Source organism: Apteryx mantelli, chromosome 9, assembly GCF_036417845.1.
Source record: "Apteryx mantelli isolate bAptMan1 chromosome 9, bAptMan1.hap1, whole genome shotgun sequence".
Taxonomy (NCBI): domain Eukaryota; kingdom Metazoa; phylum Chordata; class Aves; order Apterygiformes; family Apterygidae; genus Apteryx; species Apteryx mantelli.
The window spans coordinates 7,182,086-7,207,425 of NC_089986.1; the positions used below are offsets into that span (position 1 = coordinate 7,182,086).

Sequence of the window (25,340 nt, forward strand, 5' to 3'; positions counted from 1 at the left end):
AAGCATAGTGTTTACAAGACCAGTAGTGTCAGGAGCGGCGATATCTCTGCCTGCGTTGTCTGACTGCAACCTTTTACCTGTTCTTGTTAGTCCTGATAAGGATTGTAAATCAGCTGTGTAAAACCAGGCAACTTTGCCCAGTTGGACTCATTTCATTTAACTATTGCTCAAGATGAATCAGAGAGAAAACATAAGCGAAACTTTCTACATTCGGGGAAGATGAAACTTGGGACACTTAAGAGAAATCTCTTGCTTAATTGTAAAGGATTGTGTTTTTCGGCTGGTGAAGTCTGGATACCTCTCCTGCTTTTAGCAAAACCATGCTGATTCACACCAGGTCACAACATCGTCCAAGACTTGGTTTTAATTACTTTCTAAGACCAATTCTGACCTCCCGTCTCCTGCTGCCTTCCAGAGCGGTGCGTCACTCCCCGTCGCAGAGCCGGCCAGCCCTTCGGCCAGCAGTTTTCCTTATTGCTTGGGGACACCAGGCTTGTTTAGCGTTCACAGCAGCCGTTGCGGACACGGCTCCAGCTCCCTTCTTCCTAAACGTTTCAGGAAAGGGAGAGCAAGCCGAGCGGTGGATCCAAGCAGCGACGGGCCAGCACTCCTGGGCGCTCCTTCCTCCCCGATTAATTTATTGACCTCGGGGAAAGCACCAAGGCAGAAAGTAAGGCTGAAGGCCAAAGCCTCAGCTGCCTGCGCTGCACTTTACCTTCTTTAAGGAGTGCGCTAACGTCTGATTAACTGCATGAACCCTTCCTGCAGGGCTGGGCGGGCAGGCGGGCGCCCGGGCGGCTCCGTCCCACGGCTTGCCGAGGCCTTGGCACGCGGCGCGGCGCCACGCGGGAACCTGCCGGGGAGGTGGAAATCCCCCCCCCTACCTGGGATTAGGCATTAACGGGAAAACCCGTCTTCTGCTTTAACTTGCCTCTTCTCATCTGGGAAACGAACCCGCAAAATCTAGTTACGGCTCCTGATGCATGTCAACTTTTAACGATTTCTGTGTCGAATACGATTCACTCGGGAGTAGCGAGATGCTTGGTTTTGCTCCCAGCTCCAGCCCTGGACGCGCACGGATCCGGGTCAGGCTGAGGTGCTGCGACTCGCGCACCGGCACCGCCGGCAGAGACCCCGCGCTCCCCCCGCTCGTCCTCACGTGGCGGCGGCTTAGCGAGCCAGGCTGCTGCCCGTGTTTTGGGAGGAAAATAATAAGTTTGGGGAGGAAAAGCATCCAGCTGTGCTGGCTCTGCCGGGTTAGTGCATAAGGGCAAGCGGCTTGCTTTTCACGGCGCTGCTCAGGATAAAGTTGCATTTCAAAGTGACACTGAAAGGCAATTTAAAGCTAGAATTTGCATTTTAAAGTAAAGGCCCAAAGACATGGGAGGGGTGGGTGATGTCAGTAAACATGCATATCTGCCTCAAAGTGACAGGCTAACACATTTTTTCAAATTTTGCTTAAACTCAGACACTCCCATGGAAACTCAGTCACAGCAGAAAAAGAAAGCAGAATGAGCCACTCATTGAAACAGAGGGCCCCTGCCCAAATTCCTGCCGACAGCATCATTTCACCCTGAGCAAAGGAACATCATGACCCTAGAGTTAGTCTGTAATCCCCAATGAAGTGGTGCTAGATTTGCACTGCTGCGCCATATAGATGCATGTGTGTATGTATGCATATATGTGTGTGTATAGTTTTATAATAAGGGCAAAGGGTGCATTTAGTTTTCAAGGGTTTGTGCCCACCTCATATTAAAGACGGAGCTATAGCATGACTCCGTTGATTCCAGCTCTTGCAACACAGGCTCAAGTGTGGGCAAGACACAGGAGGGCACAGTCAAAGGTAGAAAGAGGCAGAGAATGAACGTGATGAAATCACTGCGTCTAAACTTGTTTATTCAGGAAGTTTCAGTGTTTTTTGCACGGATAACTGAAAGTGAGAGCAAGGAGCGGGGCTGTTATTTTGGTTTAGTTCAGCCCCACGTTAGTCACCCTCCTCTGTGCACGTACTGTAATCGCCCCGGACAGCAGATAATTTCCAGCTGGGAGGTTTCTCAAGACACCTGTACGGACGCTAAGCGCAGTGTGGTTTAACCGTTAAATAGAAATGCGCGGCGTGCTGCCGGGTTGCCCGAAGCCCGAGCAGATCATACGGGGACCTGACCGAAGCGACTGCTTCCTCAGTTCATTGCAGCGGATGCCGTCTTCCCTCCCTTTGCGTCCGCGCTGCGGGCAGAAGCAGGGTTTGGGGTGCCCTGGCGTGGTATTTTGGCAGCCTGGTAAGCTTTGTGCCCCTTCTGCAGAGGGAGCGGAGATCAGCATGGGAACGCAGAAGTTTTCAGGGCCGTGAGGCGCGCGGGGACGCTGGGCACAGCCTCTGACCCTCGTGGCGGCATCTCCCCGCGGCGTGCGGGAGGGAGAGGGCTTTTCTGCATCCCGCTTTTGCATGCTTTTCAGCATGGTTTTACCCCAAGAAACAGGTTTTGGAAAAAAAAAAAGCCCTCCAAAGTAGATACAGCTGTTTCTTTGCTGAGCTTTTCTTATTTTCCAGTGTTTCACACCCCAAATTGCATCTGTATTGCAGGGATGAAGGAGCCGGAGCAGACAAGGGGCAGACTGTGGGCACGTGGCAGGATGCAAAAAAGCATCACACGCCTAAAATGACCCAACCTCAGCTCTAGACTGTGACAAATAAGGCTGCCTTCCACGGGCCGTGAGCGGCGCGAGCAGGACGGCTTCGCCAGGCGGGCGCTGGGGAAAACCTCGTCCTCCCCGCGTGCAGCAGGAGGGTGCCCGAGGCCTTGCAGAAGTCACTTTTTAGTTCCTGAGTCGCCCGGTCAACCATAAAGGAGCCGAAACATGGGGCACCAGGGCAGGGCTGGCCGCAGCTCGCCAGGACGTGCCTGCTCATCAGCAGGGCAGAAGCACGTGCAGGTGCCCTCAGCAGACGAAGCGCGCCCCAGCTCAGTGCCTGCGCCCCGACCGGCCTGCAAAACCCCGACCGACAGCGACCAGCGCTCCCGGAGAAAAATCTTACGGTACGCCAACGAGAGAAAGCCAAGCGTGCTGAACTGAAAAGCCATTTCTGCCTTTTTTTTTTTTGGCAAGAAATCTTGGACTAATCGCAGATTAGCATGAATTGTTATGCTCTGCCCAAGCATGAATTCATGACTCAGGGACTGAGCTGCCCCAGATGTTTTGGTGCAGCTCCGCCAAAACGCTTTCATTTTTATATTGTCTTTTTAGAAACAGGCTGGGTCTTTTGCAAGTCGGTCTTTGCTTTAAATGCTCCCCCTGCTGGCAATTTTGTGCATTTTTTTTAAATCGAAAGCCTGAGACTAAAATTCAATTGCAGTAAAATTACTGGGTTAATAGTAAAAAAGTTCCCTTTTTTCCCGTCACCGTGCTCTGAAGCCCACATCTCAATTGCACTGAGTGTATTGCACATATGGTCATGGTGTTTGCGGGCAAGGTAATTTTCTATTACCCCAATTATTACTGCTGTTTTAAAACTCTTCACAAAAAATATAGTCTTTCTCTCTCCTAACAAACCTTGCTTCTCCTGTATCCCTAGACTGTCTTATGTCTGGAAGTGCTGTGGTTTGTAGAAGCTATGCCTCAGAGAAGAACAAGTGGTTATGATGGAAATATTTAATTTTCTACTGTTTACATAAAGCCAGAAAGAGTTATTAAAAATATAAGCTTCTGTAAAAACAGTTTTAGGGGAACCACTGTAGGGTTTCTTTTTTGTTTTCTTTTTCCCTGTCTTCTTGTTGAGTAGCTGACAAACACTTTAAAACACTGCAGGAAATCACGGTGAAAAATTATTAAATTCGCACAATTTATATTAGGAGTAAAACTTAGTCTTAAGAGATGTTAATGATGTGCTGCCCACTATTTAAACAACTTTTATGAAAGAGAGAAATGCCAGAAAAAAAGGGAACTAAGAGCAAGCAGAAGGTTTATGCCTCTCCCGGGGATGAACGAAGATTTAATGCATTCTGAATTTTAAGCCTGCGAGTACCTGTGGTCAGGTTTTTAGACTGAAGCGCTTCAGGGCAATACAAAGTCCCAGCTATAGGTCAGATTTTTTTTTTTTTCCAGCTGTTTCTTATTTGTGAGCTGTGTGAATGCCCACATTAAGTCGGGCCAAGTGTTCAGCCAGTGCACTTCGCAGGTGCTGGTGGGTGTTTTGTGCCAGGTCTTGGGCGTCTGTTCGGGGTCTGGGCGAGCGCGGCGCAGACGGCAGCGGGTTCCTCCAGCCCCTGCCCGGAGCCGCGCCGCTCGCCGGAGGGGCAGGAGGGCAGCGTGGGCTCAGCTGCACCGCGCGTCGCGTCAGCCCCGCCGGGCCTGACCCCGTAAGGCTTTTTATTAAATCTAAAAAAAATTACTGGGAAGAAAGTTTTATAGGGCCCAGCTCTGGTTTAACACACAGATCAACTTTTATATATACATATAAAACTTTTATATATATATATAAATATGTATAAATATATAAATAAATATATATATATATATATATATATATATATGAATGACTCCTGCTGATTTAAAATAGGCTTTTAAGGCACTTGAAGCTTTTTTTCCCCTACACTTTTTTTTTTTTTTTGCAGGCTTCGTCTTGAAAGTCCCACTACCCTGCTGCACAAAAAGGTCATCCCACACGATAAGATACTTCAAAAGTAATCCTGCTATCATCATTAAAAAATGAGAGAACATGGGAAAAAAAATGGGTGAGAGTTCACAAACAAAGAAATAATATGGAAGGGAGGTAAATGCAAATGAAAAATGCAACTAGGATTTCAGCCATCTAAAACTTATTTCATGGGAAAAAAAAAAATCTATAAACATGCTAAAAAACCCCTCTCAATTTATAGACCAGAGTGGAGAACTCAGATCTGCTGTCTATCTTGAGAGAGGGAACAGCACTAGTGCATTTATGGGCCATTATCCGACACAAGCAAATGTAATCAATATTAATCATTTGACAGAAATCATGTAAGAGACGGCCATCCTAGCAGAACACTGACACACAAGCAAGGTTTCCTGCTGGGAAAACAAACCCTTCGGCTTTGATTCAGCATTTCTTTAGGAACTCCAAGGTCTCCTGAGACAATGTTTTGCTACATTGACCTCTGCTAAGTGAAAACTCCATTTCAAACTGGAAACACCATGTTGAACATCTAAGAAAAAGAAAACCAATGGTCCTGGAAAAAAAAAGAGTTCACAGATGTATTTCACTTTATTTATTTGTTCTTCATTTTGTATAGCACGCTTAAATAACACTTGCTCATTAGATCTTACAAGATCTTTCCCCTGCATTCGGGAAGAAGCAAAAAACCAGTCACGTGTAAGATATTGAATGCATTCACGTAAGTATGTTGTGCTTGGGTTCTTGAGCATCTTCATAAATAAGAGAACATTAAACCAGCTGGGATTTTAACAGCATCGTTACTCGCAGATCATAGCAGCTTAAAAGGTTTAAGCTAGATTAATCCGTTTCTTTTAATTGGAAAAAGTTTTTAATAAAGTTTAGTAAGAGATTAAAAAGTATACCCACAATGCATCTAATTAGAAAAACATAAAGAGGCTGCAACACTACAAAACAATTTTTTAAAGATAAAGCATTTCTTTTTAGTTTGTAGGTCTTAAAACCCACAATGGCCTTTCTGCTTTAGCTAGGGATATAATTTTGCAACTACGTAGATGAAGGCTAGGCATTTCAAGTTATTAGGGATTTTTTATGCACACCCATCCTTAAAGAGGTTCTAAACTAGACAAACAAAATCTCCATTAATTTCAGCAAATATTGGCCAAATCACTGGGGAACTGCTAATGTAGTTCCCCAATCTGTGAAAGTAGGATTCAAATGACTATTGGTTCTGTTGTGTGAACTTTTTTTTGCTTTCAAGGCCATCAAGAACAAGATATTTTTGCTATGGATGGATGAAGTCTAATCGTAGGAGTAGGAGGAGAAAAAGAAAGGTATCGTCAAAAGGTAGTTCCCATACTTACTGATTTGACAAAAAATAAACAGATGAATTATTGAGTATCTTCTTCTAGAAGACTTCTTTTTAAGGTAAATGTGCACATGTGAAACATTCTCTGTTACAGATATTTGAGCTGATCCTACAGGGTGCTAAGTGCCCTACACTCCTTTTGCAAATCACTAAGGAACGAAGGTGCTACGTATGCCCAAGTAAACACTTCAGAAGATGCGGGACTTCGTTCGAATGAGGATCATTAAAAAAAGAAAAAGAACAAATTGAGGTATTGTAACATGCAGGAACCCTAATCTTTTCCTAGCAGATACCGGATTTGTGTAACAATGCCTGTCAGGCCAAGTGGGGCTCTCAGCTGAGTTAGCGCTCCGTTTCTGGGAGCTTACAGCAGTCCAACTGAAAAATAATGATAAACTTTGAACTTCGGGTCACTGGGACTGCGTGCACAAAAGAGAACAAGGAAAAGTAGGAGTAACCATGAGAATGTGACCAAGGCTTACTGCAAGGTTTGCACTGAATTTTAAGCAGGTGTCTTGTGCTGCTATATAGAACAAGGTCTTTTTATAGCTGTAACTCAGACCTCCTTTCTTATGTTATAGGCTATATCACACATCTTTCCAGCTATCGTGTACTTAAACCATATAGCTGCATGATAAAAGTAGTCCAGATATTTTGATAAACAAGTTCGTACTGTAACATCTCATCGAAGTTGTGCTGCCACCTTGAGTGTCGCTTCAAGCTGGTGATGACTTAGTATATACATTCAATCCAGTTATAGACTTACTACCACTTCTTGTGCCAAGACTTTAATGTGCTTCAGTGCATGAAGGAAATTTACAGCCAACGCTGGGAATATATATTCCACCTCTCCATTTCATTTCATTAAAAAAAAACCACAGCAGTAATTATATTATAGTTTCATAGCAGATATTTATAACTTAGCCATAAACAAATGCTGATCTAAAGCTTTGCAGGCAGCTCTCAGGAAAACTTAATTATTATAGAATTGATAGCAATATTAACCACTTGGGTTTTTCTTCCCTGGTACTACAATTACTACTATCTTTTAATGACTGCAGGTGCATATAAATTACTTTTTTTTTTTTTTTTTTTTTGATGTTGGTTTATTCTTTAAGTGGGAGAACCAATAGGAAGCCTATTGTTACAACTTGGTGTAAAAATAATTTTTGACCCTTTAAGTCACAGTCTAAAGCCAGGTAAATGGAACTATTTCCATGCAGTGAGATGAGCTTTGGAGCAGGCCATATTTTAAGACTAGCAATCTGTATTTTGAAAGGACATAACTTTGGTTGGTGTTTGTTTTAAGTGTAAATTTTATCTACTGAAGGTGCATTTATAGGGGAAGGGAAGAAAGAGGGTTTAAATCCAGAAAAGAGTTTAAATTCTTCTACAGTGTAGGTTATTTGGATATCGTGGCCAAAACTTGTTCGGATTTAAATTGTCATTCAGTTGATCTAACCCCATAGAGTCTTTGTAATGATCTAAATGGAAGAAGAATCAGGGCCACTGGTGAAAAAGCTGTAGCTTGTGATCTCCATGTGAAGCCATGCTCAGAAATTAGTTTTAGCCTGCATGAGCAAGCCTACATTGAGGCCTTGTCCCATTAATACCCTTTCTCAATGCGTACAACCATACTAACATCCTGGCATTTCTAGGAAGCAATGATTCAGCAAAGCCTTTTTCTTATTTATCTACCAGGGAGAGTGGACTTCTCTTTATGTGTTTTAAATTACAGAAGCCAGTTTGATCTACCAGTGCATTTTTAAAGGGTTTTTCAGAACCCTGCCACAGGAAAAGCTCCAATGAAATTGCCTTCATCATGATATCCCAACAGCCCCAAAGCCCTACCGTAGTGTCCTTTCAGGTGAGCCAGGCCAGAAATTAATTAACATCCTAAGAGAACAAGCAGTCTAGCAGCACCATCTGTCACAGGGCAAGCTGCTCTGAGCCAGATATTAGAGAATGATGAAAAGTCAGAGGCTAAGGGATCTGTCCAGTGCCTGCCAGTTACTGTAATATCAGTGTGCTTCATTAATGTCTGTGCATTTATCTTCACAACTCCTTCGTGAGGTAGGAAATGACTACTCCCTCTCTTGCAGAAGGCGAAAGTGAGGCACAGGGAGATTACGCTGTTCTCCTGGGGTCCTACAGGAAGTCTGTGGTAAAGCTGAGGGTGAGTTTAATCTCCTAGTTTAATCATGGGACTGCCAGTCTTTCTGCTTTGCCTAGAAACACGAGGCTTTTGACACAACCTTCATTTTTGCATGCAGTAAACATCCTGGGCAATATACCGTGTCGTAAGTGGTTTCACTTCCCTGTCCTGCTTGTCTGAATTTTAGAGACTGGCTCAAACTGCAAAGATTTGCTGCATAATAGCCAGATCATCTTACCTAGCATTTAGGTTCACTCTACAAGAGAGGCATGGTGTAGCCACAAAGTTCAGATTTAAATCTTCAGTGTAGGTTAAAGCCCACTTCTATTTGCTTGCTTGCTTGCTTGCTTCCAGGAAGCATGAAATATAATGAACTAAACACTACAAACACAGAAAGCCAATGAACAAAAACTTCTAATATTAATTACAAACATTAGTGCAAACCACACAGCAGATTATTTTTAGTACGCTCAATATTTTCTCTAAGGAAATCATAAAACTGATGCTTTAAACAAAGTCACATTCTTTAGCCAAATAAGCGGTCAACTTTGAAGCTCACATAAGCAATCTGGGTTTTGCTGCTACACATAATACTTCATACTACGTATTTATATGTATGCTATAATATGCTCTTGGAAAATATATTTAGTCCTGTGCATATTTAAAATATAAATAACCAAAAGGCAATAAAGACCAAATTCCAAAGCTGAATCACATGTTTGGCCAAGAGACTTGTCTAGCATCATCTTAACTGCCTAGAAGTGAGAACTATTTTTTTAATTTAAAATTCTCTTTGTCTGTGTGCCTAAAACCCAACACCTAAATCCATGCTTAATGTCCAAATGCATGGCTCTGCTGACAAAGGTGAGAGCGCTCACACTTTCTTTGACATCAAGTGCTCAACACTGTTGAAAATTAGTTCTCATTTTTTACGTATCCAAATATAGATGTAGGTGTTCGGCTTTATATCACATCATTTGAAAATCGTGACCTTTGTGCCTCATATTAAGGGGTTGAAGCTTTAAAGGCTCAGCCAGTTAAGAATGTTTCAGGAATGCTGATCTCCTTGCTCAACATTTGTTCATGTTTGGCAATAGCTTGTGTCATCTGAAAGGAAAAAAAAACAGAAGTTTGAAAAAGTATTTCACAAAATACTTTGCTGGGCAAGGCCAATAAGCTAGTGAATGTTGTAGTTAGTGGTCTGTAACCCCCAGTAACTGCAGCTGAACGGATGAAGTCAGAATTTAGAAAAGTGCACTCTTCTGTTGTTTGTTCTTTTGCAACAACGGACACTAGAGCTGCACACCCTGGGTCTTCTAGAGAGACGCTCTCCTCAGAGGTTTTCATCCAGCCATTTTATATAGCTGTTTCTGGTCTGAATTCCTGCAGAGAAATCAGTAGGCCAAATCGTGAATATCATACAGCCATGAAAGCAGTCATCAAAGTGGTCAAGTGTGACTTCCACGCCCGCGTTCTCTAGTCGTTTTGCATACATCACCCCATCATCTCTCAGGACATCATTCTCGCAAGTCAGGATGTAAGTCTTTGGTTGTAGCTGCAAAGTTTCATTTTCTGCAAGCAGTGGGACTGCTCGTACATCAAGCAGTGCTGGTATCTTCTGGACGATTTCAGCCTTGCCTGTAGTTTGTATTACAGGCTTGTAGTTCTTTTTGAATGATGAAGGCAGTAGAGATGTCCAGTTCAGACGTCCTCTGAAAGACAGAGCTTGGCTTACATCAAGAGCAGTGTGATTGTTGATCAGCAGTGAGTGAGCCAAGTCATAGTTACCATTGAAATAGTCTATCCAATAGTTTATCATGACATAACGAGGAAGAACAGGCATATTCATGTTCTGCTGATATGAAGGTGTATTAAAGTCAAATGCCTGAAGGACTGGATAAATTAAGGCCTGCAGTTTCGGTCTGATGGTCATATGCTCATCTTTGCTAAGCTGCAGGAAAAATATAGGTCAAAATTGAGTTTATAAAGAAAATCAACATTACAGTATCAACCTTGATCTTTATACAAGCGATCATTTGACAAGTTTTAGGCCAAATTCTGCTCTGATACAACTCCACTGGCAGATGTTGCTCTTTTGGCTGAAATATGAGCAACCTGACCTTTTTCTTCTACTGTAATAACGGCCATTTCAGACACATCCAGTATCCTGTCTCCAACAGAAATCAGTGGCAGATGCTTACAGAAGAGTGTAAGAACAGAAAACACATATAATGATATTTCTCTAATACACTTTCCCAGTTTAAGAATTTGCAACTGAGGGACTTCTTGTGTCTGTTTTTGACTTGAACTTGCCAATTATACATTTGACGCACCCTTATTCTTTTAGTGGAAGAGTGAGCGAACACTTGTTTCTCTTCACCTTCTGTACAAGATTTCTAGATCTCGTTATCATACCCAGTTTTGGCTCTCTTTCAGGCTGAAGATTCTTAGCTTATTTAATCTTTCCCTGAAACAATCCTATATCATTGATTTAAAAAGTATTATGCATCAGACAAAGAAATTAGGAATGCTGTTTCCAAAACATGGTTCTATCATGTTTATCAGTCCTCAAGACTGAAACTTTTAGTGTAATTGTCCCTTATTAATTTTTTCACCCTAATTCAATATTGCAAGGTTGTCATGATAATAAGTTGCCTGCACATGATATCAGCTTTCTTATTGCCAATGGTTAATGATGATATGAAAAAACTAATAATAGTATTTCACTCAACCATGAAAATATTATTACTTGCCCCAGGCTGCCTTTCAGATCTTTACTAGATTAAATTGAGATTACATTTAAACTAGAAATATATGAAAGAACTTTCCTTAAAATTGCAAAATGCTATAGGAAGGCAATTTAACAGAAGAGTTGGTTTCGTTTATTATATTTTTTGTCCTTCATTTGTATTTGAAAAAAATAAGAACATACTTTCAAAGACAAGCATCTACAAAATAGGAAAATAAATTGATAAATTATGCATCTATGTATTATGCATCTAGTTACCTATTCAGGCAAATACAGAATTCACCAGCAAACAGGATTAAAAAAAAAGTCATTTAGCTACTCACTTAAAATTTGGCCCATAACAACTCATAACTGCAGTAAGACATTGCAAAGCTGCTCAATTCATATATAATTGACTTATCTTTCTTCTGTAAAATATCTAGATGCTGGCTTTCAATAGCAAGCATTACGGTTTTGTCTCAAGTTGGCACATCACCTTGTGATGATGCAGCACAAATAACCTGTCAACCTATGCGCCTCACTGAATTAGGGACTGTTGTAGTGTAATACATTTCAGACACTGCATGTTACCTGCTGACACACAGCAGCAGCCAAATTTCCTCCTGCGCTATCACCGGAAATTGCAACACGACTTGGGTCAACTGAATATTCAGCTAAGACATCAGGATGCAAAAAATGCTTGGTAGCACGAAGAGCATCATGGAACTGCTCGGGGAAGCACACCTCTGGTACCAGCCTGTATCTACAAAAGAAGAAAAGAGGTGAGAGACAATCATTACAATGAATATACCTCTCTGTCAGGATTAATATACTATCAGATATAGCTTAATGACTAATAACTATTTCATTAGGATAAATGCTATGGGAAAAATATGAGTTGTGTAACACCAATGTAAGACTTAATCTTATAATCAACATTCCAATTCTGAAATATTAATACTAACCAGCTAGATATGAATAACACTGAGATAGTATAAAATTGTGCAGCACTTTTCTAGGATTTCCCAGTAGAGGATTTCATCATGTCACGAAAAATTAATGAATATTTAAAACACCCTTGGCAAAGGAGTCATTGCAATCAGCTTGTTTTCAATTCCAAACCCCCATCTTAACCAGCATGAGGGAGGGTAAGTCATATATGCGCAACAGGTTCAACTGAGACATCATGTACCTAAGTAGCTCTATGTTTCCCAAATTTCATGTACACTCAGTAGAGGCTGAGCAATGGTATGCCTATAGACCAGAAAAGGAACAGTAGGCAGGAACTGAAGTAATACTGATTTGCCCTAACGCCATACATTCAATAACTCCACTCCTTTATCAAGGAGACAAGCAGAAATATACCCAGTTCATAGGTGGAGAAACCAAAGTGCAGACAGATAAAACTGTCTGCCCCAAAACAGCCAGCAGCCAAGAACCACATCTCCTGAGTCGCAGTCACTAGACTTTTTCAGTTTCTAAATAACAGTGCAGGAAAAGTCAGTATGTATTTACTGAATCATATGTAACATAAGAGTTGTTATGGGGCGTCATGGTGCCAAGCACACCTTTCTGCTTGTGGCCTTTTATATTCTTAATGGACTTTACATATTTTCTGTGGGGCTGATTAAGAATATTTTGACAAAATATTTTTTTATTGTCAACTTGACAGAAAACAAATCTTTACACAGGTTAGTGCTTCTTGGTTCAAATTAAGAAAGTTTTTGTCAAAAATGTTTTGTTTCCCATTATTCCTGAAGCAAAACAAAATCCAGTTTTCTGGTTCAAATATTTTATCTTTAGAAATCTAAGCTAACAGAATTCCATATGCAAAATAAATTTCAAAAATAAATTAAACAACAAGTGTTTCAAACTCAAAAACTGTCCTGCTTTCAGAAAGCAATCTATGTATAGCATCAACTCCAAAGGAATATGAGACAGGCCTTTGGGAACTCCTTGCAAAAATGCATAACAGATTGTGTATAGATCATGAAAGTGAGATGTACAATTAAACCAATGAGAAAACAAATTAGACTTCACTAATTGAGTACAAAAGCCTTGATTGAGAGATATAATGGCAAAGGAGAATAGACAAACAATAACAACTCCGAAAAACTGCCAGAATTATACTGCCATAAACAAGAAAAGGAATAATAAGGAACTTTTCAATATAGTGATCACGCTTGTCTGGAATGGCCAACATCTGCTTTTTACTTTTTATTGTTTCTACTGATAAACACCAAAGAAGTAAAAAAAAAAAATCTACCCCTTAAAGTATACTGGAATGAGTTTTGAAGCAGAAACATCAACTCCATATAATTAAGTTGTAATTTGATCACAGAACTTGGTATGTAATCAACTGTAAGTGGGAAACTTGAGTAGTTATATCAAGTGATTGCTTTTGTGTATTAAAATATTAAAGTTGACATTAAGGATGAGAAAAGTATCAATCAAGTTGGAGTGATCCAGGTAATGTAGTTAGCTAGCTAAGAAGTTTTTTTACCTTTGGAATTGTTTAGCTAGTCAAAAAAGCAGTCCTGTTTCTCTGCTGTCTGGCACCTCTTGTTGTCCTCTGCTCTTGAGTAGAGTACATGGGTTAAATTAGATTACACAGGTTAAATTCACTGGAACAGTGTGTGATTGAGAGAACAGCAGGAAACTGCTAGACTCCACTGTATATATTGGTTAACAAGCAGTGGTAAAATCACTTGCTAATTTTTACGTTGCAGACCTTTCTTCAATATGACTTAGAAACTCTGGTTTATAGACAGACTTGAGGTATTTTATATTTAATATACCTTGCAGCATTGGGAGTGCCCATTGAGGAGGGTAACAGTCCCTCTTGCTGCATGGCGAGATTAAGACAGATGTAGTTCAGCCTTCTTTCAGGTAGATATAATGTCCAAGTGCATATATGCTTTTTTAAGTTGATAAGTATTTACAGAATCATAACTTAAGTCACTTGAGTGAGCTCAGGTTTTAGTTGCACTCCTTGTGTGTAGCTACATTTGAAAGATGCACAAAGATTTGCATTTTAGTATTGGTCCAACTGATTAAAGTGCCTACCCCCCTTTTCCACATTTCTGCCTTCTAAAATGACCCCTGCCATAATTAGAAATCTAGCTTTTGATACCATTTTAATTTGTTGTCATTTTAAAATGATAAAAATACCATATTGGTAAAGAAAATTATTTTCCACTCACTATACAAGTGAGTAACAGGGGAAAAAGGCAAATAGCTAAAAGAACTAAATTACAGCTAAATACCTTAAAATTACTTATCAGCGTTAAATTACTCACTCAACTGAGACAACTACAGCATTGAGAGACTCGGCCATAATTCTGCAGAGATTGTTATAAAGGCTTGTTCCTGGAATGAAATGACATAGCGTTAATGACATATGAGTCCATTTATGTCGGTATTTCACAAAGCCGTAGGGAAGCATTCTCAGAAAATATAAATACATCATACAAATATAAGCAAAGTAAATGAGGCCAGTTTGCAACCAAGTTCCAAATACATATTCTAATAGAAGGAACATAATTCATGCCTTGAGAAGTCCCAAAGTCCTGCAGTCTTAATACTTTCTTTCTCATCTGTTTCTCAGAGACTTGGGGCATGTCATTTCATCCACCTATTACAATTCTCTCACTTGGGCAAAACTTAAGCTACCCAGTAGCCTGGGGACATTAGTATCCAGACGCTGCTATTGCATGAGTCACTGCGTGTTGTTCATTTTATTATAGCATGTACATTGGACTCAAAATTGCTTTGATTCAAATGAGTTGCCCTATTAACGTCAACTGAACTACTCATTTAAGGGACAATTAATCACAGTTATCCTATTTATCAGGGGACTGATTTTCTGTAATTTTATTCCTTTCCAGTTACTTAAGCGTTGTTTCCTGGTACTATCAAATATAGCACAGCATAAAGCGTTTTCTAAAGTATCTATAGTCTTAGAATTTATTATTTAGCAGTAACATTTGTGCCATTAACTTTTGTATCTTGGAACTGAGGATAGTGTCTGACATAGCTGAGTTACAGTCATCCAAAAAAAGGACAATAATATAAATTTTTTGCAGAGCTACAGTCTTATGAAGATTATTACAGAACAAATGAAGTTTGTAAATAAATGAAGGGCAGAATTCTAGCAAACATCCCTTAGGTAGGTCTAAGAAAACCCACCTGGAACCCCAATCTTAATTCCTCTGAAGGAAGAGGATGACAAGCATGGATGACAATATTTCTAATTGCTATTTAGCAGCTATAGGGCAAAGAGACTGGGATTTCCAAAGGCACCTGAAGGCCAGATTTCAAAGGTATTTAGGAATCTAAATCTCACTTAAATCCTGGTCAAAGGGACTTATACATGCATAGTCCAACTGCAGTCAATAGGGATTTTGTTCTTAAAATTTCAGAACGTTCTTTCTCTATAGATGAGGCCACAGATACTTCAGAATATATATCTGTGCTGTACTGGCTTCATGATGTGTCAGGAGCAACGTGGAAAGAAAAGGGGTACGTCTCCTATTTGATCGTGATCTTGAGGGAGCCCTGAGAATTGCACACCCTTTCTCTTCCCAAGACTTTTCTCGTTCTGTACAATGTGGAAGGATTAATAGCTATCTTATTGTCTATAGCTATAAATTACTTTCTCTGATTATGTTTGTGGCTTCTAAATGGATTCTGTCATAAATAGTATTAATTTCCAAGGTAATTTCTGCAAGTGGCTGGAGTGGTTCCTGAAGGGAGCAGGCCAGACAGAGTGATTGGTACCCACCTCTACCAGCTTCCATCATCATGCTGCCCATATATTCTGTAATCAGCAGCATGCATTCCCAAATAAGTGTTATTTAGGAGCTGAACATTAGCAATGCTGTTACATGCAATTCTGAACAATTTCAGCACATTCTTCTGGGAATTATTACGTGAAAATGGGGCAAAACCCTATGCAGTCCCTGGTCGCTGATCACCAAGGATCGATATTTGCACACTACCATAGCACTTATTGTAGACAACGGAGACTGGCCCATACTGCATGTTCATCCAGGAGTCCCAGCAATTTAAACAATAAGCTACTTTGTCCTCTCAGGATATAATGAAAATAAGCTTTTGGTCCTTTTACAGCTCACATCCTGATGAGATATGCATTTCTACTGTGTGCTGTGATTTTTTTTTTCCCCTCCCTCCCTGCATTTGATCTACCGGAGTGGAGACAGTTACTACTGAATGCAGATATGTCTTAGCAAAATTGTCATCCCTAGCAGGGAAAGCAGCTTTTGGTTTCTCCTGCTGTGAAGAAAACAGACCTGAATTCTATTTAATTACTGACAGAAACATACTTGCACTTGCCAAGGCCCAGCCCCCTCCGTGGATATAAACAACACTGCGCTTTAGCGTTTCATCTTGCTTTGGAGGAGGTTCAAACACTCTGACTTCCACACCATCAAAAACAGCATCCGTTATGCTAATGTGTTCAGAAGACACGGACTTCAGCTTGTCAAAAGCACCAATCAAATAATTCAGAACTATCAAGTGATGGCTGAGTCTCAGATAGTGAATCAGGTGGCACTAGGAGAAGAAAAAAAAAAAAGAGAGATTTGTGTTACTTCAGAGCATATCGTATGATACAGCATTGATGTTTAATGCAATAGTTTTCAAAAGGCAGTGCCTGTAGAAAAATGAATATGGATTCTTAGAATAGTTACCAGAAAATGAATATGATTATCAAAGACCTCTAACGCTTTTAAAGCTGTATTAAAACAAAACCCTGTCCATAAAAGATTCTCTGTTGTCATACTAAATCAAATCACGAGCATTATGTGGATCAAGACAACTCTGAAGGAGAATTCAGATCTTTCCTCTTGAAAGACACCTCTGGAAGGAGAGGACTCTCACCAGGAGCTTCTACTACTGGACTTTGGAAACTTCTCAGACCATTTCCAGTAGAGGGCAGTGATACACAGTCATTTTTACATGATCATAACACAAAAACAAACGGGATCATTCCTTGAGCTCACTTATTCAGTGTCTGCCTCAGTTTACTTTTATCTAAATTGATTAGAGTATCACTTTCCTCAAGGGAGCAGTGACTGTAAGGTGTTAATAATGTTTAAAAAGCTCTAAAATTCTTGTGGTGGGGAAGGTATCATAAATGCAAAGCATTTCTCTTGTTCTACCCCAAAGTATAATTCTGTCCACTTCCAGATTAGGAAAGTTCTCAATAACTGCCAAGAAATAGGAAAATAGGAATGGTCTCAAAGGAATATAGTCCTCGTTTATTTGCTTGTCCTGCATTTGCCTGCTGAATCAGAAAGGATCTAAGGTTATGATATCCAAGAAGGTTAGTGATTTTTTTTTCTAACCCGAGAGGCTAAAAAGGGGTTGTTTCGCATGTGCGTATGTAACACTGAAAATGAGGAATGACCTAGCATATCACTTTATGATAGAAAGATAGATGCTTTATCCCCTTCTGCTATCCAGATGTTTTTTTTTTAAACTTTGCTCTGAGTAGATGAAAGCATGTTTCTATCAGCAAGGGCTAGCAGGAGCTAAGGCATCCCTTTAGCCTGAATGGTCACGGCGCACTCCCCGTGTATGACTTGCACACTAATTGTGACTATTTGTTCCCATTCCCTAGATGGTGCCAAAGGGGTTGCAAAGGGTCTGCCAAAGGATTGCTGGACTACAGTGTTGAGAACGGCCATTGAAAAAGAAGTAGGGGTCTTTCCCCCATTTGCAAAGTTAATCTCTATCCTGCTGAGGAAGGCTAGAAATTGGGCAATCAGCTAAGCCTTCTGTGAAACTTTCTGGGTAAGGCAATGGAGTTGGAATGTAAAATAAATTATTGCTATTGCAGTGCAAACCTGCTAGTATGAATTAAAGATGCCAGAGAAAGAGAGAGAGGGCATCTGGGTACTGGTCTAACTGCACCCACATTGCAAAGAACAGATAGCTGCCACAGTCTGACCTGCACAAGGCCCGAGTGGAAGCCATGTCTTACTGAAGAGCACGAGGTATAGGTTCCTTAGTGACATATATTATATACATTTATATCCACATCTTGGATATAAGAATGTTACAGTCATTCTGGTTTATATTACCTTTTCTTAAGGCTATTTCATTTTTCTTGTTTTCATTTTCTTTGCCATACTTCTGCCCTATCATTCTCCTCAGTCACTTTCTAGGGCTGTTTCAGCTTCTCTCCTAGGAAAGTTTTCTAACAGAGAAGGAACAGCTAACAGAGGCACAGCACTCCCACGAATAAACCTCCCAGAGGGAAAGCAAATTTTGAAGCAGTCCCTGTTGATTGAGAGACTTTCTGCATTCTGCAATATTCATGCCAAAAATGTTTCCTTAGCTCTATAGCCCCTGTTTCTTACATGCAGTACTTTAATCTGTAATAATTTGTTTGAATGTAAAAAAATGAAACATTAGCTTTCAGTCAGGTGCTGTATAAAAAAAGGCTTGTACAGCCCCACTTCCACTGCAGTTTTATGTAGAAACAGACACTTTCCTAAAAGTTTTATGAATGCCAAATACAATGGACCTGCATGCGAGCGGGGAGAGGAATGCACTTCCAAAACAAGGAGAATTTACAAAAATGACTTTCCTTTCCCGCTTAGCTTGCGGTAATGTCACCCTGTTGAGTTTGGTGGGAATCAAAGTTTTAAAATGTCTGCTCCTTTACAGATTAAATATCATTTCTTCATACTGCAAGGTCTTTCCCTGTAAGAAAAACGCAGAAAGTATCCAGCCAGCACCAAGAAATGATGAATTCACAAGACAGTTTGTATCTTTGTATTTCAGATCAAGCTTTTCTCCCATTGTTCTTTAAAAATTCCCACAGGAAAACCCAGTTCGAGCTTGAAAATTGGAGGTTCTCAAACATTTCATATTAGCAGAAAAGCAAAGATGTGTAGATAAAGAGAAATGCCCCAACTTTTTAAAATCTGAAGAGCAATACATCTATTAATAGTTTGGCACTGAATCTATTGGATTGCCACCAATTGACCCAGCTAAAGATCTGGTCCTTTTTGTGTCCTTGGGAAGTTCTCAGGGAAGATAACCATTTTGATTCAATTGCAGAAATACTGCCAGGAAAAACAGTGGTTTTGTGAGATTTTTCAGCCTGACTGTGCTGCAACACCCATTCCATTTTAGTTTTCTCCCACTTTAGTTCACATTCTTTGTGGACAGGATTACATGTTCCCTGCAATCAGAAATGTTTTAGTTTCAAGGCTAGTTACTGTTGTTTACTGAGATGTGTTTTGCCCTGTTTTTTAAACAGCAGAGCAGCGTGGCCATCTGCAAGCTTATCACATGCTTTTTCCCCCCTATAATGGGTCATCCTGTCCAAGGATCAGAAGGGTGGTTCGAGACCACCCTTTCCAGGAATCACAGGACACCTAGGAAGAGATGTCTTGCACACCAGGGCACAAAAGGAACAGAACTAGTATTTGTTAGATCCAGGCAATTTTTCTGCCAAGCACATATCAACCAGATTCTTTGGAAGTATATCTAATCTGTATACCTTATCATTTATTAGGCATCAGGATTTCACTTTCCACTGGTAAAGAGTCAGTCTTGTCCAAAGGTTTTGGAAGCAAAATCATCGCCGTGCCCTGTTATCTGACTACTGGCAGCAGAGGATGTGTTTACTGGTTGGCTCAAGCTCATCTAGGACGGCACTGCCACCAGAAGGGCAGGTCTGCCTGACCTCTGCTGTTGGCTGTGCTTCCCTGACACCTTTCTTTTGTTGGCACTAACGGACATGAAGCCTTGGAGTATCAGCTTCCTGAGTCAGCTGAATACGAACGCAGCAAAAACACAGAAAAACAAACTTCAGCCGGCTTACTGTGCTGCTGATGACTCAAGGAAGGGAAGAGGGAGTGGGGAAAATGATGGGACCATCCCTTTTGGCAGCAGTCCACAGCTGGGTTGGATTAAGTCAATTATAAAAACTGTATCCAGACATGACATGCAAGCAACAACTGCTTTGATCTTTGTATGTATTCATGATTTTACATGATTTTTTTTCTTCCTGTGACACACTACAGGACTGTTGCAGGCTATCAGATATAGAATGTACATGAATGGTAGTTTATATACGTGTGCGTGCTTGCATGCGCAGGAGATAGAGTGATATTCTATGGCAAAAAGACAGCACTGTAATAATAAAAGACAGTGAAAAGGAAGAGAAAGCACGAGGAAAAGGGGGAAGTTACAAAGTTAAGGGACTGCAGAGAAAGTAAAGACAACAAATTTACAGGAAAAAAAGGAGATAGTATAAGGATTAAAGCCCTGTCCACACTTCACCCAAAATTTCTCTGCCAGCTATGGGTAGAGAATATAATTCAGTTTGTGTCAAACCCTTAAAACAACTACGTTTTTATGCATCAGTCTGAATGAATGAATGAATGAACGAACATATTTTTGTTTTCTAAACTGAGATCTCTGGGGAAATGTGGTCAGTGAACCTCACTGCATTAACAGGCTGAAAGACCTCAGCTGCCCACGAAGCGAGATGGAGCAGGATGAGCCGGAGGACCCAGGCAGAGGAAGACTAGCCAGAGGAGTGAGGCAAATGTTTAATCATCAGTATCTGTCCCTAAATGATCATGATTCTTCTATCGGCTCCTCAGCTGGTAATCGTATAAAGAATGCCAAATGCTCACCGCTCCTATGCTTACTATACTTGCACGGACTTGTACTCAGTCATGTAGTCTATATTAGGAAAAAAAACAAAAAAAATCTGTAAGTTTATTTCTGTTGCTGATTTCTATCAATCTCTAACAGTTCTCAGAACATTTGGGAGTCTTTGTCCTCATGTGACTCCCATAGTGGGCACTATGCTAAGTGCCATATAAATTGTCCTACGTCACATATCTGTGACCTTTAGTCCCCAAATTCTTGCAACAGGTTGCGTTCAGCCGGCACACAAAGGCAGCACGCCTCCTCTAAGGGCGAGCCGGACACATCAGCCGCTTCCCGGGCTGCCTGTCCAGCGGGTCAGCCTCAAGGCTCCGCACTGACCTTCCACGCCGTAGATAGGAGAGGGAATTAAGCAAACCGCTAACTCTCTCCTTCACCGACAACGTTGTTCAGGACTGAGCCAAGCCCCACTCAGGACTCAAAATGAGTAAAGTCTTTGAAACTTGGTGCCTGAACCTTGTGAGACTAACGTCCTTTCTTAAAAGGAGAGGTAGGTACTCCTGAGTGCCGCTGTCTTCAGCTCTGGCATCATTTTGCAGATTGCACCTGTATAACATTAGAGTCCAAAATGCCAGCTACAATATCTTTTTCAATAATAGAGACTGACTAAAAACAAACAGGATCATTTTCCCCATTTAGCATGCAAAATATTTTGTTTTGACTGCATTTCAAACAGTTCTTCATGTTTAAAGGTGAATCTCTTCTTTTGTTTTACGGTGCTATTTCTTAATGCAGGTGAATTACTGCATAGTACAAAATATGTTAAAATGAGCTTTTTCACACTGTGTTATAAAGATATTCCTCTAAGACTCAAAAGACACGTGCACTTCATTAATTTTCTTTAGAACTAACAAAATAAAAAAGACTGTTTTACAGAGAATTTATTAGTTAGAAGAAAAAACTGGATTACATCTAAAATTTTCTACATACACGTTTTCATCCATGATGAGCTTTTATACTAGGTAACTAATAACTTTTTGTCTCTATTGTAAAGAAGACAAGCAGTGAAACCCAGTTTCTGCGTAGGTTCCGCTTCAATGAGATTTATCTACCACACCTAACAGTTTATAGAGGATTAATGTAAGCCAATTCCAAGACAATATTCTTGCATGCAAAAATATGAACAACTTGGCTGGCTACAACTATGATTTACATCTGCCTGTCAGTCACACACCCTAAAATAGATGGGTAAATAGACTAGATATTAAAATGTTAGACACAGCACTGATTACTATTGTCTCCGATTCTGATTGTTAATGTCACATGCCCTAGATTTTATTCCAAAAGGAAACGAGTAGCAGGGAAGCAGGAAGGACTTGCTTTGCTGATGAGGAGAAATACGAGGATACTTTTGTGCCCTGTACAGCTGCCTAACTTCTCCCATATAAGCCTATCTGATGGCCTCTATGCCAACTCATTTGTCCTCCCCAACCTCTGTAACAGGTGTCCCCGTTCCAAAAATCAGCCCTTCCTTCCCATGCATCAGAATAGAAAGCATCAGGACAGTGGTGTTCCGAAACAGCCTATTTCAAAGGCTCATTAAATAAGCATATGCTGTCCTCTATGCTCTGATGGTGGAGAGTGGTTAGACAAGGACAGGAAAAATGCCTGCATTAACCCTGCTCTTAGCTGTGCAGTTATAAGTATTTCTTTAGACATTTGTTGACAGAGACACAAAGTAAAACAATACCTATGGTTTAACCCATGGCTCAGTCCTATAATCCTGAGTAGTTTACTGTGTTTGCCCAAATTTCAGTGAATCCAAGTTCTGTGTGTGCATGTGTACATGTGCAGTCCCAACCTAAATTATCGTAATTTAAGTTTCCCTGTTTTCATTCTGAGGCAGCATGGTATAATCAGCAGAGTACAGGAACAAGGCTGGGAAAACCAAGCTCAGTTTCCAGCTTTGCCACTGGTATTTTAGGTGACCTCAAATAAGACATTTTGACTCTTCATCTCTCTGTTCCCCTGCAAAGTAAGATTAGGATAATGATTCCCGTCCCCTTTTGTCATATGTTTTCAAGCCTACTGACAGAAAGTGTCCTACAGGAGTTAGGTATCTTTAATCATGTGATTACACTTAAAGCACTTGAAGTGTATCTCGCCCTGAGCCAGAACACTGACTCCCAAGCTTGTAAAATACTTTGCAACTGACTGGGACAAAGACAGCCTAGTATCTTATATTGGTAGTGATCATTAATACACTGAAAAAATAAACACATCATCCCTAACAAGAAACTGTAATGCTTAACTGTCAAAATTTCTACAAATCTATTTCAGAATAAGCAAAAGACGGTTAATTGTACATGAGGCACCCAAAGTTTGTTGCACAATCTTAGAAGAAAAGATTACAGTACACTTCTAAGATTATTTTAAAATAAAAATACTTAGTCAGAACTATTTCTTCTGTAAGCGATCACACCTGCAAAGGAAAGGAATAAATAGCAAGCTGAAAATACATTCAGAAGTAGGGGAAAGTTCAGTGGTCACATTTAGAGAAATGCTAAACCATTTGGTCTTGCAATAGCCAGTAGCGAAAGAAAGGGGAAGCTTAGCTCTACAAAAGGACATACACTTTCTTATATATATATACACACACACACACACACAAACCCCAACTTTCTAACTAAGTACTCCATCTTAACTTTTACAATCCTAGGTTCAGTTCACACAGTTCCCTCTTAATGGCAGTCATTTATTCCCGACTTTGTGCTACATCTAAGTGGTAGAAAGTCTTCTGAACACTTAAAAAGCACCTTGTCTGTCTCTCCTGAAACAAATGCCCCAAGGCTTACCTGTTCTGTGACTTGGGACACCTCTAACGCCCCACTCTGCTTTATGCTTCTTCTAATACTCACTTGTTCCTTCCTTTAAAGTACATACGGCAGGGACTGTTATTTGGTTAGTAACTATCCTCATCATGCAAGTTTACTTCTAAAGCCAGAGATGTAGACAACTGTCCCCAGATGCTGACCAGATGCTTCCCCAACCCCACGGAGGTGGGACTGATGCATGGACCTCGCAGTCTGCCAGGTTAGCTCAAACCGCCACAAAGGCAGGCTTTGCTCTGCTAACTAATCTTGGGATTACGATCTCTAGTGAGGATCTGAAAGGGGATATCCGTCAGCCTCCAAAGCTAAAGACACCAGTATTCATCTGACGGTGCCCTAACATACCACATCAACAAACAGAATGTGTACATAAGCCAGCAGCAATATACATATATATAGTCATGGTCATATGATTTTCTAAAGATAGGTCTCCTTCAGCTAGAGGTTATGGACTTGATTGAGGTGTTCCTGGATGAAGCATTACAATGTTTTGCAGGCAGTATACTGGGTACCCATCACGGCCCTTCTGGCCATACTATCAGTGAATTTGGTTGAGGTGGGAGCTTGCAGTCCAGCTGCTTTCATTAGCAGCATGAAGCAAGTGAACTTCATTCTAGAATAAAAATTACAGTTTGACATTATCATAGGCCATGCTTGCATCATTTCCATACCACACCAGGTATAATCCCTTGAAGGGAGATTACGCAAGCAGTTTTATTCTTTCACGCCAGAGCCTGGACTCAGTGGTATGCTCAGACTGTGAGAACGTGCCCGGCGGCTCAGATGGTCTGTCCAGCCCAGTACTCAGTCCAACTGGCCAGAGAAGCTATTTGGGGAGAGCATGCAAGTCTCCTCATGCTTCCCCGCATCCGCAGTTGTTGTGTTAGGCACGTTAAAGGGTTCGTCCTCACCCAGCCCCTTCAGTATCCATTTATGGGCCCACGGTCCACGAATTCATCCAGTTCCTTTCGGAATCTGCCAATAGGCTCATGCATTCGAAGTGCATCTTTAAAATACGCATATATGTTTCAGAATGCAAGCAAAATGCTGTTAGAAAAAGTGTTTTTTTTAAAGTATTTTAACATATATCATAGTTAAAGTCAGGCCTGACAATGAATCCTTGCAGGAGATCAGTCTATCCTAGCAGGAAATAGAGTTCACACCTAAGGCCAGTTATCAGAAAGTTTTTGCCATCTCTGATCTACCTTATGTCACCCTAAAAGCACTGGCAGAAAACGAGGAAGAGACAGAACTGTCACGCACGTCTTATGCCAGAACCGGAGCATTCAGAAGGAGACTTCTGCTAAATGACCCAGTTTCCAGCCCAGAACGGACGTGATCTGAAGGAGAGCCCCTCTGCCCTCTCGCCCCGAGGCATCAGCGCATCAGAACAACCGTCTCCCCCTCCGCGCTTCTCTTTAAGCCCGAAGCTCCCCGGCGGGGAGACAGAGCCAGCCCCCGGGGAGCAGGGGGCGACGCCGGCGCCCTTACCGCCTGCTGCACGGCGCGGAAGGTGGCGTCCAGCAGCATCAGCTTCCAGGGCTGCGACACGCTGCCGGGCAGCGGCGCGTACACGTAGTAGGCGCCCAGGGCGGCCAGCGCCGGCAGCAGCAGCCAGGCGGCCCTCATGACGGCCGCGGCTCCCCGCGGGGAGCGGGCTGCCGCGGAGGAAGTGCCGCTGCCGGCGCCTCCCTCCCTCCCCTCCCTCCTTCCCTCCCTCCTTGCCCCCCCCCGGCGGCAGCGCGGCCTTATCTGCGCGCCGCCTCCGCCTCCGCCTGCGCCCGCCCGCCCGCCCAGCCGCCGGGAGGCCGCGGCGCTGCGGCACCCTGCCCGCAGCGGGCGGTCGGACCGGACGGTGCCCGGAGGCCGCTGCCAGCGCCGGCCGCTCG

The 25,340-nt window shown here is 41.6% G+C and overlaps 1 protein-coding gene across 1 annotated transcript; it reads right to left on the minus strand.

Moving 5' to 3' along the window:
• Positions 1 to 5,990: 5,990 nt before the first annotated feature.
• On the minus strand, positions 5,991 to 25,080 carry NCEH1 (neutral cholesterol ester hydrolase 1). The gene is made up of 5 exons (XM_067301624.1): positions 24,943 to 25,080; positions 16,249 to 16,477; positions 14,203 to 14,272; positions 11,495 to 11,666; positions 5,991 to 10,126 (listed from the first exon to the last, which is right to left on the minus strand). Exons 1-5 carry the CDS (start codon positions 25,078 to 25,080, stop codon positions 9,509 to 9,511), a joined length of 1,227 nt encoding a protein of 408 aa, XP_067157725.1. The 3' UTR covers positions 5,991 to 9,508.
• Positions 25,081 to 25,340: the final 260 nt, after the last annotated feature.